This window comes from Cyprinodon variegatus, unplaced genomic scaffold (assembly GCF_000732505.1).
Source record: "Cyprinodon variegatus isolate N-32 unplaced genomic scaffold, C_variegatus-1.0 Scaffold864, whole genome shotgun sequence".
Classification (NCBI taxonomy): domain Eukaryota; kingdom Metazoa; phylum Chordata; class Actinopteri; order Cyprinodontiformes; family Cyprinodontidae; genus Cyprinodon; species Cyprinodon variegatus.
This window is the reverse complement of record NW_015151317.1, coordinates 53625-69068: the sequence shown is the minus strand read 5'-3', so window position 1 is coordinate 69068 and position 15444 is coordinate 53625. Positions and strand designations below refer to the sequence as shown.

At 36.7% G+C, this 15444-nt stretch overlaps 3 protein-coding genes across 3 annotated transcripts in view; 1 reads left to right on the top strand and 2 right to left on the bottom strand.

Moving 5' to 3' along the window:
- LOC107099374 (hydroxysteroid 11-beta-dehydrogenase 1-like protein) overlaps positions 1 to 3365 on the bottom strand; it is a 9509-nt gene extending 6144 nt beyond the window's left edge. The window contains exons 1-2 of the mRNA XM_015397463.1: positions 3211 to 3365; positions 1241 to 1371 (exon numbers count right to left, since the gene is read on the bottom strand). Of these exons, the coding sequence (XP_015252949.1) occupies positions 1241 to 1371; positions 3211 to 3295 (216 nt within the window). The 5' untranslated portion in view covers positions 3296 to 3365. The remainder of the gene's footprint in view (positions 1 to 1240; positions 1372 to 3210) is intronic.
- Positions 3366 to 3624: 259 nt separating this feature from the next.
- LOC107099383 (chromosome unknown open reading frame, human C19orf70) lies at positions 3625 to 6458 on the top strand. Its single transcript, XM_015397479.1, has 4 exons — positions 3625 to 3786; positions 4171 to 4327; positions 5796 to 5853; positions 6012 to 6458. The coding sequence occupies exons 1-4, from the start codon at positions 3758 to 3760 to the stop codon at positions 6107 to 6109; spliced, it is 342 nt and encodes a 113-aa protein (XP_015252965.1). The 5' UTR covers positions 3625 to 3757; the 3' UTR covers positions 6110 to 6458.
- A 132-nt stretch (positions 6459 to 6590) lies between these two features.
- LOC107099382 (spindlin-1-like) lies at positions 6591 to 15272 on the bottom strand. The gene is made up of 5 exons (XM_015397478.1): positions 15141 to 15272; positions 14340 to 14380; positions 12437 to 12684; positions 12122 to 12355; positions 6591 to 8232 (listed from the first exon to the last, which is right to left on the bottom strand). Exons 2-5 carry the CDS (start codon positions 14357 to 14359, stop codon positions 8027 to 8029), a joined length of 708 nt encoding a protein of 235 aa, XP_015252964.1. The 5' UTR covers positions 14360 to 14380; positions 15141 to 15272; the 3' UTR covers positions 6591 to 8026.
- Positions 15273 to 15444: the final 172 nt, after the last annotated feature.

Here is a 15444-nt window from a genome sequence, read left to right as displayed (position 1 = left end):
AACTATAATTTTTGTTCTGTATTTTATTCCCAATTCATCGAGTTACTCAGAGGAGCTCCAGTTTTATAAATACAGGTTTATAATAGGATTTTATTTTGTATTTATTTCAATTCCTTACTAACTTCCAGGCAACATGTTTATGTTGTTTTTTTATTTGAGATGGAAACAATAAAATGCCCAATAATTAAATTCTCAAGTTAAAATATGGAGTAAAACAGTTTTTATTTTATAATCAGTTATTGTATGTTCCACTTTTGGACAATCATCAATACTTTTAAATGAGACTAGTACCCATGGTAAGACAAAATGCCCAAAGGGGTACAAGTCAAAATGTTTGGGAATCGGTGAAGAGGAATGCAGATAAGGAAGAATTAGACAAAACAGTACTGATGAATGAGGAAGTGAGGGGGAATGATTGAGATTGGTTAAAGAAAGCTAAAGATGGTTGCTGTGTTGAGGGCAGAGATTAATGAAGGAATATCAGGATATAAAGCGGGAGCTCCCAAAATATTAATGCAACAGCCGTTGACCCCCTACGAAGCAATATAATTGCTTCTCTCTATATTTATTTATAGATATATATTATATTCTTTTTTTTAATTTTAAATGACATTTCATTGTTTGATGTATTTTCTATTCTTTAATTTAATAATTCAATCTAGAGTTGTATAAGTAAATGATATATTTGATGTTCAAATTGTGTTTTAAATGAAAAAACAAGATATATCTACATATTTCGTACATACTGCACATTCATATTTATTTGTTTCATGTATATTTTGACCCTCCACTTACCTTAGGGATAACATCATAGTTATTGTGAAATTGTCTCGTGAACCCCTACTTTGGGAAACCCTGATATGAAGAATAAAAGTGTGTAGAGATGCAAGGACTATCAATACAACAAGTTAGAAGGATGAGAAGAAATAGTAATAAATAATCGAGTAAGGAGCAAAGACAGCGATAGGGAAGGAAGAAAAAGATAAACGATGCTGATTAAGCATGCTATCATGGAAAAGGTTTACTAATTGATAAGATTAGTAGATATGAGTGTGGACATTTTCCTGTTCATAGATCTAATGAGGATGATAAAGTCAGTGTGTTGGAAAACTGGTGTTTGGTTCTTCCCCTCCACATTCAGTAAAAATTGATTGTTATGCTACCGGACACTACATATTATAACCTGTTTGCAGACAACTGGCAACAATAGACAGAATGAAACAAGTTTGCCAAACCTCACCTGCTGTAAAACCTTCTCCCTCCTCGCTGTGATAATAATCTGGGCTCCAAAGCGAGCGTAATGATATGCAATTTGTTCACCAATACCTGTACTGGCTCCAGTCACCAACACTCTGGCACCTTTGAGAGATTCTAAGAAAAAAAAAATCAAGAACTTTCAAAATATATATATAACCAATATTAGAAATATTCAGCATTTGTGGCATATATACAGTATATGTATATTCAAGTTCTTCGAAATTTCTACAACAGCGTAACATGTAAGCTCTTATATGCAGTCTACTTTTCGTTGTATAGTTTTGCATGCAAAGAATATATAGGTTATCTCAGTCTACCATAGCTTTTTCATTGGGAATACCTCTTATTTTTATGGGACACTCTAAAAACCATAAACCCAATCAAAGTCCCTCTCTGGTTGTTTCACGCTGATTGGAGCTCAAATGACTCAGTACAAAAGAAATGTCTACCCTGACCTTTAAATGATGCAGTTGCTTAAAAGATTACATGCCACACCCAAAGATATTAACACAGTGCTTTCAACTGTAGTGAAATCAAGTGAATATTTGTGTAAAATCTACTGTACAGTGTGTCTTTCTGGGCCGAATGAATGCTGCATTCTTTCTGTTTATTCCCCTGTGGAAAAGCAGATTATCTGCTGAGACAGTTAAAGATTATTTTGCTAGATATCCCAAAGCACTCATTAAAATCTCATAACCATTATTTTAATGCCTATTTCTTTTTTATCCAGGGCAGAGCAAAAGGCATTTTCAGCATATGATCACCAATACAGTTGAATAATTGTGTTTGCATAGTTCATATGCAAGCCAATAAATAGAACAAGTGTTGATATTGTACATAAAGTTGACAAATGTGACTAATAGTTAAACCATACATTTAAGAACTTCCAAGGGATTTCATTTATGGACTGTAAATCAAACAGCCTTCATATCTAAATCTGTATTTGAGTTTGGAAAAATGTACAATTTGAGAACCTTGGACTATCAATGCATTGGATTTTAGAGCATGCCTGACTGATATTTAAAAATTCAGACAGGATGTGTTTTATTTTTCACAACAGAACCTCATTTAGCAGTATTTGGGTGATGGTGTTCTGCAGTTTTTACGTGTCCCTGTTCCAGCAAATCTACTAAAAGAGGTTCAAAATCTAATATTTAACTGAGGGCTTCCAGATGCACATAAAACAATGCGAATCAGGATCCACCGATGACTGGAGTTTGAGACATTTGGTTTAGATTATAGCCTTTGAGCTAAGAATTTCTTGCAAAACAATAAGGGCGTATGCTACTTTTGCATGCACTCATTTTTTTCTTTGTAATTCACCAGAACAAATCCATCAGTAACAGCTGACTTAATTCATAAAAAAAAAATCTTTTATAGGGTGCACTGTTCTATGGGACCCCCTTGTTTTAAAATCAACACTTGCCATGCAAAATAATTTATCTGTATACAAATAAATGATTAAAACAGGGTTGTAAATACACTTCTAATATATTTTCAGTGCTGTATAATATTTTAGGCGTAATACTATTTTTTAACTCACCATTTCATTTCTACAGCTCAATGTTATGTTTTGGAAATTTATATAATTCACCTAAAATATGTCATGGCACATTTGAAGACTACTTTTAGGGTGCTGTGTCCATTATATAGAGTAATTTATTAAACAGTATGGTTTGCATTTTGTAAAAGACACAATGGATAAACATACTGAATTCAAATTTCTATGCTTCAGTTTTTCAGTCATAAATAAAAACAGCGCCTATACCTTAATCATTAACTTTAGATAAATATTTGGAAGGATTCTTTATGCACTAGGTCATGGTATCATCTGCAGGATTAACAACTCTCATCATCACCCACTAACAGTGATACTCCTACATGTTTCTTAAAACTTGAGGTTTGATCTGAACCAAGAAAAGAAGCAGTTAGATTATTTTTGATTTAACATACCTGGGTCGAATCTTGGTGCAGCCCACTGCATTGCTAAATAAGCAACCAAAACACTCACAATCACAAACGTTAAAATTTTTCCCATTTTGCAAACCTGTTGCAAGTTCCAGGCAACTCTTTCACAAATCTCTCTGAGCTGCAGAAGCTTTCACAATCTTTCACACTTCTGAGCAGCCCATTATATAATAGGTCCCCCACCCTCCTCAAACCCGCTCCCCCCTCCTCCATTTCTCTATCTCTCTCTTTCTAGCTTAAACAATCACAACAGTATTTTGTTTGTTTTTTTCAACTTATTATATTAACAAATATTATTGAGAAATTTTAATAATCATTTTCTCCCGAAAAGGCAAATGTTACATTTGAAACCACTGAAGTTGATATTTCTAACGAATCTGCCGCGGAGAAATGCGGGACTATGCAGCACATCTGAGCAGCAGTACAGAGAGCAGGCAGCGCTGCGCGTGTCCTTCACTGCTCCTGGCTAGCTTGTGTGTTCTTGGGATTGTTTACCGAAACAGCAGATAAAGGGACAATACAAAGCCGGACGATGGCCGCACGGATTTGGCCTTTAGTGAAGTTAGTGCTTTTTAATTTTCCGGGAGGGTCTAATTTAAGGTTTGACGTTTTGATATGCTAAGTGGCCGAGTAACCACCTAGCTCGTCGAAGCTAACAGTTTCCAGTTATCTCTTTCCAAATGTACTGTGTTAAACAGCTCAGTATTTTATTGTTAGAATGGTGTTGTGACTATCTGTATATTTCGGGAACTTTGATTAAATGACAGAAATAGGCAAAGCTGTTATTATGGTTTATTGCACTGTTAGGCTACTGCCAAAGGGATAATCTCAATCAAAGTATTATAGTAGCAGCAATATTTGGTGTTCTTTGTGTTAAATATTTCATTATTACAAGTCTGCACATGTTCACTCACAGTATGGCTGCCTCCATTCCCCTATTGACAGGCTTGCCACCAAGGTGACCATTGCAGGGGGAGCGGTTTATGTTGCCTGTGACTCTGGTCTGCTGGGAAGCAGTGAACAAGGCTCAGAAGCCCTGGAGAAGGCCAAAGCTGTTGTCCCTCCGGCCTTACAAGAATGGATCAAGTATTTTGGTCTGGAGGTACTGAAGTTAACATTTCCCCTCGCTCAATACCTTATGGTTTTATTTAGAGACTTGGCATAGGTGGTGGTGTCAGGGTTGGTAGACAGGTCTTACAAAGTGAAACTTGAAAATCCTCTTAACATCATTCTATTTCTATGGCTGTAGGTCATTAAATAATTGCTCTGCATGTGTGCTACAGTGTTGTTTCTGCTGCTCAGTAGTAAATAATGATTCTTAAACCTACAAGAGCACAACAACCAACAATCAAAGATAACACTCTTTTAAAACTACATCAGGCATATTTAGGTTGACACGTTAATCACCCAAATGCATATTATATAAGAGTAGATCAATCTGTTTAAGCTTGTTTAACTTCCAGTGTTAATCTGATGAGCTGAATGACAAGAACGAATAATATCCTGCCAAGTAAACACTTGGAAAAATACCACTACTATACTTAATTTTGAAAATGTAGCAATATAGAATTATGTAACAATGAACAATAGAGGTATTTGTTAATTTTCTGTTTTAAGTTAAACCCATTATTACTGAATAATTTATGTATTTTAAGCAAAACTTTAAGTAAAAAAAAATAATAATAATATATACAGTGAACCCTCGTTTATCGCGGGGGTTGCGTTCCAAAAAGAACCGGCGATAGGCGAAATCCGGGAAGTAGAAACCTTAATATTTTTTACAGATATTATACTATGAAATACTCCATAAAACTGGTAGCTGTTTCATTTAAAATCAGCTGGCCATTTTAAGCATTCAGAAGAGGCTAATTGCATATTAAAGATTTCTTTGCCAACTTTGTCTTAGTGGCAAATAGGGAGTAACAGGAAAAACACTAGATCATTTTAGAATCTGTATGAGAAAATGTTTTTTAGCCAAATAATGTTTTACCCATACAATGAATTTGCTTTGGTAATAAGGTTCAACAAATAGACAGAAATACAGCTGATTATAATAATAGTAGATGCATATTAAATGTGAAATAATGAAATGCAACTTTTATAAAAAAAAACATTAACGCATGTACTGAAATTATCTCAACATTTTTAAAGGTACAGAGGTCACATTTAGCATGGTGGAGAAAGGACAAATTTAGTAGCAGTTTAAAGTAACTATGCCTTTAGTGCAACAAACCGGTAACCAGTCTGTGGAGGTCAACTTCAAAGGCTTGCTGCTCAGTTTGCTAACAGTAATTTGACTGTTATTTTGATAATAGTGGTGACCTATGCTCTTTAAGTTTCCATGCACCTGAACTTCCATACCAAGTCATTCCTGAAAGTTCTTTATTTTGTATTTTAAAAGGAACTGTTTAGATCTCAGGATACCTTGACCTATTTATTACGGTGACACCTTTTAAAATATATTTCTGCAAACTGTAATTGGCATAAATCAATTGATACACCTTCACCCACTGTTCAGTGTTGCATGAAATCTTCAATCTAACGTCAATTTTCATTTTGTCTGCCTTCAGGCTCAGCTTCCCACCATGCCTAAGATGGAGTTCTCCCCGGTCAACTCGTGGAATGCTGGTAAGAACAGGACGTCAGCTGTCACGAGTTGGTGCTTATGATTGTGCCTGTTAATGATCTAGTTTGCTCATTATAAAGCATTCAGTGATGCCTTAACAGATGAGGTTGCGATAAAACTGAGTGGTTAAAACCTTGTACTTGTTTCCTTTGTGTTGCAGGAGTGCGGTGGACAATATCTAGCCTTTCAGAGGCCCCGACAAAAGCGTCCGAGTATACAAGTCAGGGACTTCAATATGTAAAAGATCTTATCAAGTGAACAGGACCTCCTTGGATGACTTCACATTATTAGCGTTTGACTTTTGCACTTGAGAAATAACAGTACTCCAAAGTCATCATCCCCTTCCCTTAAGAGAAGATATGAAAAACAAATGCTGGGTGAAGAATTTCTGAATTTAACTTAAAAGTGGAATTTCATTGAAGTTGTAAATAAAGCAGGGAAACATAATATTTTTGAATATAAATGTTGGTCTATACAGCTTAAACTGTCTTCAATGTTTAGTGCAGTTGTATGCCCCTGTTCTCAATCTGTTCCACATATTGTATCAAAGAATATCTGATGTGTATATATCCAATTTCACCATTTGCTTGCAATAACACCAAATCTTAAAACTGCTTCTGTTTGAGCATTTTTTTTTTTTTGCAACTGTGAGAAAAGAACACCACAAAACAGATGTGCAAAACTTTTATTACAACAGAATGATGACAAAAACTTGTCATTTAGATTCTGCTACAACTTTAGAACCAGGGAAAAATTAAAGCAGAGTTACTCATGAGTTTGGTTTGCACAACAAACACTTAAGCACAGCCAACAGTAATGCATAGTGTTATGTATTTGAATTAAATGCAACAGAACTGATCCTAGCAGATATGGTCAGTCCCAACTTTAAAAATTTCAAACATCCAGGGACCATTCAGCGGATGCAACCAGAGTTTTGAACCGAAAGAAAAGTTAGCTCAAGGATACATAAGGCTTAGTAATGAGAATTTTAAGATTGGAAAAAAAAAAACTTTTTAGCAAGCATGTCTTTTAAGACTATAAGGCCCTTTAAAAACTGAAGTCAGATGCAGATTTATTTTTTTGCTCATAATCTTTCAACCAAAGCCAGAAAGTGAGCCAAGCATCTAAACCAATATATATATATATATTCTAGACAATTATACATAAATTTTACTGATTAAATACTGTCATCTGAAAATTCTGCAGCATTATCTTTTTCCTCTTTCCTTCATGCGTAATGTTTCTGTAGAACCTTTAATGGAAGTTATACCATACTTAAACCTCGTAAACTATACAATAAAGTGCTGCACACATCAACATAGAGATCACAATGGCAACAATAAAGCAGGTTACATTTGAATAGAAACTTTATAACAAATAGCTAAGATTCATCTTTGCAAACTGATGGATTACTCCTCTTAAACTGTTCTGTAACATAATGAAGTGGTTTCATGTAGCACTTTAAGAGGAATGGTAGGTACAATATTGCCAAATTGTGACTAGCAGAAGGCACTTTATGCATTACTGTGCGTTTAATTTGAAGATTTTAGCATTTTCCTTGCAACCGCAAAAGTGCAATATAAACGATTTTTAAAAGCACATTTAAAACTTTGTAGCACAAGTTTAACAAGAAAAGCCAGGCTTGACACATAAAGTAATATGCAGCCGATTAATACAGCACAACCATAAATGCTGCAATACTAGATTAAGAGTGCAAAGGTGCGAGAGAGCATTGGCATTTAGCAATATAGGGGTCAGATAAAGGTGACTGCAAGGTTTCTATCCGCTGATGCCTTTGAGTATCAGCAGGAAATGAAAGCTTGGATTTCAGACACTTTTTGTGTGACAAATTTAAGATCGACCTCTGGGGAAAAGTGAAACAATAAGACACCCTGTTCAACTTTCAAAGTCAGAGCCACTTATCAATGGCAACAAAGTAAATGTAATAACAGGACAAATCTTAAACTGAAATCTATACAAAAGATTGCCCAACCTTTAAAAGAATACAAAGCATAGCAGTGCTACTGTTCTGCTACGAATATTGCACCACTTTTTGAACAAATAAAGCATGTCAACTACTTAACCTAGCATGGCTTTGAAAAATAATTTAACAATGAACAGAACACAAACCGATGGAGAAGGGCCTTAAGACAGAGATTTAAGTGTCCGCTGTGTTTAGGGGGTTTTGACCAGATCATAGACATGAATATGAAAGTCATCATCATATTTGATATAGTACACTGAGGGCTTAGCTGGGACCTGGTAGATGACCAGGCCAGTTCTCTTCACGCCCTTATCGGTAACATACTCCACTTGTTTCCCCACCAGACTCTCGGTCTCTTCTCCCGGCTTTCTGTCGGCGGGCAACAGGTGCTTGTTTTCTGAAAGAGAGTGAAATATTACAACAGGCGCAGTAAATTCGCAGATAAGATCACAAACTTCCCTTTAAAATATTGTGGCATCTTAGGATGGTTTTTCAACATACTGTCCAAAGGTAGCATTTTGTCTTATCAGGTCAAAAGGAATATGAACATCTTGTACCAGTAGATAAAGTTTTTACCTGCTGTGTCAATACAAGGAATTCCAAGTACAAACATGACATTTCAAATAACAAGACTTGGACCTTTTCAGTTCATGTCTACTGGATTTAACATGGATGAAGTTGTAAATGACTCACTGACCAACTACTTTTTCATCCACTAGACAATTTGTCACTCATGTAAAATGCGTAACCACTATATAGTGCTCCATGTAGGGGTCAGGGCGGACGTTCGGACACAGCCACTGCCTTACAAAGTTTTTTTAAATCTGAGCTTTGCTTGGTCAGTGCTGTAAGGATCCTTTTTAATTCTGCTTTGTGAGGATCAAAATACTTTTAAAGTCAGTTTTTGATTATCTTTTTTTACTTTCAGCATGATCTGTTCTCATGTGACAGCTTAAACCCCTTGCTGTGGAGTATAACTAGAGATAACCTTTTGGATGAAACAAGTTTTAACAAGAGCACATCATTAAACAACAAAGAATTTGTCTGTGGTAAAATCAGCTCCTTGGAGGGCTGTTGATGTCGATCCTATTCGTTTCAGTTTTCTCTTAAACAGATCTGTTTTTGTTTGTGTACAGTCATATGAAAAAAGCTTGGGCACCCCTATAAGTCTTACGGTAATTATTTTTATTTCTAAATATGTGGGTGTTTGAAACAGCAGTTTGATGTATCTAATAACTGATGGATACACTAATATTGCAGTATTGAATTGAGGTTTATTGGACTGACAGAAAATGTGCAGTATGCATTAAAACAAAACTTGTCAGGTGCAAAAAATGTGGATACCCTAATCATTTCAATGATTTGAATACCCTTAACTACCTTTCACTGACTTACTGAAACACAAAATTGGTTTGGTAACTTCATTTACCCTTTATAGGACACTCAGTGAAATACTTTGAAAATTCAAATTTGAAGCCAATAGTGTTGGAATCCAGGACAAGATCATATTACCTTTGCAACATTCAAAAAATATGGATATTCTGATGGCAAAAAATAATGTCAATGTAATAACAGCAAACTTGCCCGAATATATTAAGAAAAATAACAAAAGTGTTTCAATAAGAAATGTATGAAAAACATTGAGAGTGAAAAAAACAAATGTTTTTTGTTACAAAACCTTAGAGGCATTAATGCTGATACTGGTACTTACATTTTCTGGTCTATAACTATTAATTTTTTGACTTTTCAATTAGTTTTTTACCTTTTTTTCTTAACTTGTTAACTTTTTTTTTTCCAACTTAATTGACAGTTTTTTATCTTTCAAGGGCTCATCTAATTGGTCAAATGCCAAAAGATGTACAGCGATGTAGCAGCATCTTTGCTGAATGGCTGGATATAGATCTTTTGCTTCTAGATCTCACCGAGGGATGGGGAAGACTCCATTTGTAAGGGGTAAAACAGTAACTTGTCCTATAAAGGGTTAAGATTTGAACTTAATAGCCAGGTGTATCCAATCATGAGAAAATGTATTTAAGGTGGCCAGTTGCAAGTTGTTCTCCTGTTAGATTCTCCTCTGAAGATTCATCATGGGCACCTCAAAACAACTCTCAAATGATCTGAAAACAAAGATTGTTCAACATAGTCGTTCAGGGGAAGGATCCAAAGAGTTGTCTCAGAGATTTAAATTGTCAGTTTCCACCGTGAGGAACATAGTAAAGAAACGGTAGACCACAGGAACAGTTCTGGTTAAGCCCAGAAGTGGCAGGCCAAGAAAAATATCAGGCAGAAAAGAAGAATGGTGAGAGTGGTCAAGGGCAACCCACAGACCACCTCCAAAGACCTGCAGCATCATCTTGCTGCAGATGGTGTCACTGTGCATCGTTCAACAATTCAGCGCACTTTGCACCAGGAGAAGCTGTATGGGAGAGTGAAACGACAGAAGCCTTTTCTGCAAGCTCACCACTAACCGAATCGCTTGAGGTATGCAAAAGCACATTTGGACAAGCCAGCTTAATTTTGGAATAAGGTCCTGTGGACTGATGAAACAAAGATTGAGTTGTTTGGTCATAAAAAAGGCGTTATCTATGGTGGCAAAAAAACACAGCCTTCCAAGAAAAGCACTTGCTACGCACTGTAAAATTTGGTGGAGGTTCCACCATGCTTTGCGGCTGCGTTGCTAATGCTGGCAATGGGAATCTTGTTAAAGTTGAGGGTCGCATGGATCCCACTCAATATCAGTAGATTCTTGAGAATAATGTTCAAGAATCGGTTACAAAGTTGAAGTTATGCCAGGGATGGATATTTCAGCAAGACAATGATCCAAAACACTGCTCCAAATCTACTCAGGCCTTCATGCAGAGGAACAATTACAATCTTCTGGAATGGCAATCCCAATCCCTAGACCTGAATATAACTGAACATCTATGGGATGATATGAAGCAGGCTGTCCATGCTTGGCAACCATCAAACATACCTGAACTGGAATTGTTTTGCAAAACAGAATGGTCAAAAATCCCTTCATCCAGGATCCAGGAACTCATTAAAAGCTACAGGAAAAGCTACAGGAAGCGACTAGAGGCTGTTATATCTACTAAATATTAATGTCTCTTTTTTGCCGAGGTGCCCATATTTTTTGCACCTGTCAATTTTTTTTTTTTTGATGCGTGCTGCACATTTTCTGTTAGTCCAATAAACTTCAATTCAATACTGAAATATGACTGTGTCCATCAGTTATTAGATATATCAAACTGAAAGGGCCGTTGCAAACACCCGGCTATTTAGAAATTAAAATAATAAAACATAAAATGAATAGGGATGCCCAAACGTTTTCATATGACTGTAAATAATTCAGGGTTGCTGATTAGAACTAAACTTTTTTTTTTTATGCTAAGGAACAGGAGGGTGGTGGGACATTGTGCTTTGAAAAATAAAGAGCATTGTGATGAAAAACTAGGTTAATTACAATTACATAGACTCACTGCAAGCTTTAATGTGAATACTGGATTTTCCAGTTTTCCTATTTTTTAGCCCGAGCTGAAAATACTGTAGTAGTTGGTGAGAAGAGAATTAAACATACCAAGCTAGTAATTGAAATGTGCAAATAAAGGTAACATTAGGAGACCATAGTTTTTAGCTAGATTAATGCAAAAAAGTCATGTTTTTCAAAGTCCATCTATCGAGATGAATACTTCCCTTGTTTGGACCTGCACAGACAGACTAAATCCCCAATAGAATCTGAATGCTGGTTGCAAATGAAGCAGAGGCACAGTCAAATTCAACTAACCCTGTTAATGCCCTGAAGGATTTCCTGCAGTATCAAGACTTTTGTGTCACGCCCTCATCTTTCTAAATATTTGCTGTCTAATATGGTTAAATGGTGGGTAAGCCGATTCAGATAGATAAAGCAAATGTCGCAAATTCCCCTGTTACCCAGTCAGGACCCCACATTTGACAGGGCCATTCAATGTGCCTCAGTCTCAATGCAAATGGATAATCCATTATCAAAGCATGCAAACTGAAGCTGCATGCTCATTTAGCGGAAATCACCAGATATTCAATCAGTCTTTTTGTTTTCATTACTCAAACTTCAAATATAAGAAATATATACTTCTGTGCTGTGACAAATATGTATGCCAATTTCTGATTATAAAAAATTAGACCAACTTAAGTATTGGTAACATCTGCTGAGCTTGTTGCTCTTTTCATTTTAGAAGCACAGAGAAAGTGACGAAATAACATTACATCTGAACATAAATCAGCTTTTATTTCAAACAACTTGGGAGTACCTGCTTCAGGCAGAATCCTGAGGTCTCCATCTGCGTAGTCATCCCACAGCTGGTACATATATAGAACTGGGTCCTTTTCATAAGTAATATAATACCAGTTTGTCATGACTGGAGCTCGGGATAGGACCATCCCTCTCCACTCATTCTTCTCTCCATCTTCCTTTTCAAACAAATGCTCAACTGCTTTGCCGACAAGTTCCTCCACCCCTGCTGGGATCTTCACTTTGTTGTTTACTGTAGAGAGACGTATAGATGGGTTGCACCAAATGAATTACGTCCACAGTAGACCTTTTGATAGTGCAGGCGTGGACTCACCAATATTCTCCGACAGGACTTGCAGGTTGGACACTCTCTCATCCTTGAACAGCTCAATGCCATAGACGCAGTCAAAGCCGTCATACTTCACCATGAAGAGGGAGGGATTCACGCTGAGTCTGTCCAGCACCGTTCCCTTCCATTTGCTTTGGTTCCCTTTCTCTCGCCAGTAATGCTGAATGCGTAATCCCAGGATGCAGTTCGGGTCCGGGGTTACACCATCACTCAGTTCCCCGCTGCTCCGCTTTCTGAGAAAAAAACATGGAGAGTTAAGTCTTTGACATGCAGACAAGCATTCACGACAATCGGGTAAAAATTGGACGGCTACTATTCATTCATCCTGTCCACTGAACAGCAGCTAGTTTTACTCACATCCCTGGAAGATGTCTAGTGCTGCTACCACAGATGATCTCACTCTTGAAATGGAATTGAACGATTCAGATTAGCTAGCCGAATGAATTGAAGGGGTAGAGTAGCTGCCTGTGGCCCGGGCTGCCTGTCACAACTCCAGTCCAGCGCACGGATGACATCATACACACTCCGCTTTGTTTTAAAAAAATATAAATATTAAATATCTTTGCCTGCATATTATAAATGCTGACATACCATATATAACTAATTATGAACAGTTTAATTTGTGCCTTGAACTCGTTGCCCAAAGGAAGACGTTACATGGATTACAAAACCGAATATCTTCAGCAGAGCTCCAAATGACACAAAGCTAATATGGGTGAGTAGAACATGATGTAATAACGTAAAATCAAGGGGCCAATGTGAAAAAACTGGTGTTCCACTTTGAACACATTAGAGCTTGTTAATAAAAGGTTAACATTTTATAGTGAGCTCTATTGGTTAGTGAGCATTTGATGCTCTGCCTCTGTTTCATTGCTGCATTCTAATATCATGGGAGGGAGTGGCGGCCTAGTGGTTAGGGCATAGTGCTTTGAATCCTGAGATTGTGAGTTCGATCCCCCACTGCCACTCTGGCTCCCTGAGCAAGACCCCAATGGGATGGGTTAAATGCAGAGAATTCATTTCGTTGCTCTGTACTTGTGACAGTGTAATGACAATAACATTAAATTATAATTATTAATTATAATACATTTGGCATTAAGTTTCCAGCCTCTAAAGTTGAGAGGAGAGGGGAAAGCATATATAGTCAAGTTTTTCCTGACATAACATTCTGAATACGCTCAGCCTCTGTTAAAATCCCTAAAATGGCAGTAAAATCTGCCTAAAGTACACACACAGTAAAAAGTTTTACCCTCCTTTTATTCCTGCTTTTCATACACAACACCTGTTATGAAAAATGGCTTCTTTGTGCACTTAAAACATAGCATAGTCTCAACATTTACTGATGTGATGACTCTTCTTCGTTTTAATGGGCATGCAGGTAAGTTTAGAGCCGCAAACTATTCACAATAAGGTCAGATACTGGCCACATTTTAACTGTCATAGAAACATCCATACAAATTCTTGCAATGAATCAGATTTGAGCATAAAGACCTGCAGTCTCTTTGCCTAGAACCTCAGTAGACTTTGATATCTGCAAAAGGCCCTAACCTAATATCTTCAAATCTGGTAAAGCCAAAGTAGAAAAAAAAAAGCTGATTTTTGGCTTGTATTTTACAACTTCACAAAGTGAAGCACAAATGTGCCTTCCAACACACTAGTCCCATTCATTTAATCCCACTCAGATTCATACATTCATTGGTAAGCAGTTTAGTTTTAGATACCTTGTCACTTATTGATTCAAAAATATTCTTAAGGTAATATTCTAATAACATAACTTAAGCTGCTGCCCCCGCGACCCGACCCCCGGATAAGCGGAGGAAGATGGATGGATGGATGGATATATATATATATATATATATATATATATACACGCTTTACTTTTACGTACCTGCCCCTTTTCTTGGACATGCCTTGAGAAGTCAAAGGTTACTATTTGGAGAAGAAAAGAGAAGACAGTTTAGTTTTATTTTACAAGAACAGTAGCAGTATTTAACAGTCAAGTAAGGAACACAGTTTTTATTGTTAAAAACACTTCACAGTAAAGTATTTCATTTTTTAACTCTTGACTAATATGTTATTCTTTTACTCTTTTCCAAGGTCCATATTTGTGTGTCCATTTTTTTTCTATAATCCATTTGCTGCTGTAAACAGGAGAATTTCTCCATTGTGGGCCAAATAAAGGGATTTTCTATTCTATTCCAGACAAACCATGCAAAAAATACATTTTAAATTATAATACAAAAAAAGAGAAGAAAAAAACTTGACGTGTTGCAGTATATTTAGCAGGCTTATAACCCCAGCAGCCAACGACTGTTTCATGGAGCAACTTCCTGACATAGCTATGGAGGTCACTGCTAAAGATGAGGTCGTGCGTCAGTATTGCTAGATGACATGCCTTGGGGTGAAAAAATGTTTACGGTAAAATATCAAAAACATGTAACTATGGGACAAGGAATTCTGAAAAATACCACTTGTAAAGAGACTTGGGGTAGCTGACATTCCTCCTGAGCTTAGCGCGACTGTCTGTCTGGATGGTCGGTATCAATGCAGATGTTAGTGAAGGTAAGCGAAGGCATTCAGTCAGCCATGACTATCTGCTTACCGGGTCTCACTGACAAGCTAACAAGCTGTCGTAACAAATGAGTGTTTATAACAGCGGTATTCTAAGTGTGTTACACAGTTTAATTACCTTCAAGCAGATTTCATGACAGTACCGTTCGGTTTGTACGGCAGTTAAATGTTGCCACAAGTCAACCCGCCCGTCTAAATCTCGCGAAACCTAAAGGAGATTTTTGACTTAGCTCTGGCTGGTTGGTCGAAGGGGGAGGAGACTGTAGCACAAAGTTACCATGACGCCAGACAAGGACGTAAGAAATAGCGCAAGGAATTATGGGTATTGACGTTTTTAGATGCAGACGCTTTACTGACACTTTTACACAAAAACATAGGCGATTATATATATATATATATATATATATATATATATATATATA

Coding starts and splice junctions, on each gene's coding strand:
- LOC107099382 (XM_015397478.1), bottom strand. CDS start 14,359: ATGTCCAAGAAAAGGGGCAG. Junction 12,685..14,339: donor ATGTCCAAGAAAAGGGGCAG/GTACGTAAAAGT, acceptor TTTTTTTCTCAG/AAAGCGGAGCAGCGGGGAAC. Junction 8,233..12,121: donor CAGGATTCTGCCTGAAGCAG/GTACTCCCAAGT, acceptor ACTCTCTTTCAG/AAAACAAGCACCTGTTGCCC.
- LOC107099383 (XM_015397479.1), top strand. CDS start 3,758: ATGGCCGCACGGATTTGGCCTTTAGTGAA. Junction 3,787..4,170: donor CGGATTTGGCCTTTAGTGAA/GTTAGTGCTTTT, acceptor CCCTATTGACAG/GCTTGCCACCAAGGTGACCA. Junction 4,328..5,795: donor TCAAGTATTTTGGTCTGGAG/GTACTGAAGTTA, acceptor GTCTGCCTTCAG/GCTCAGCTTCCCACCATGCC.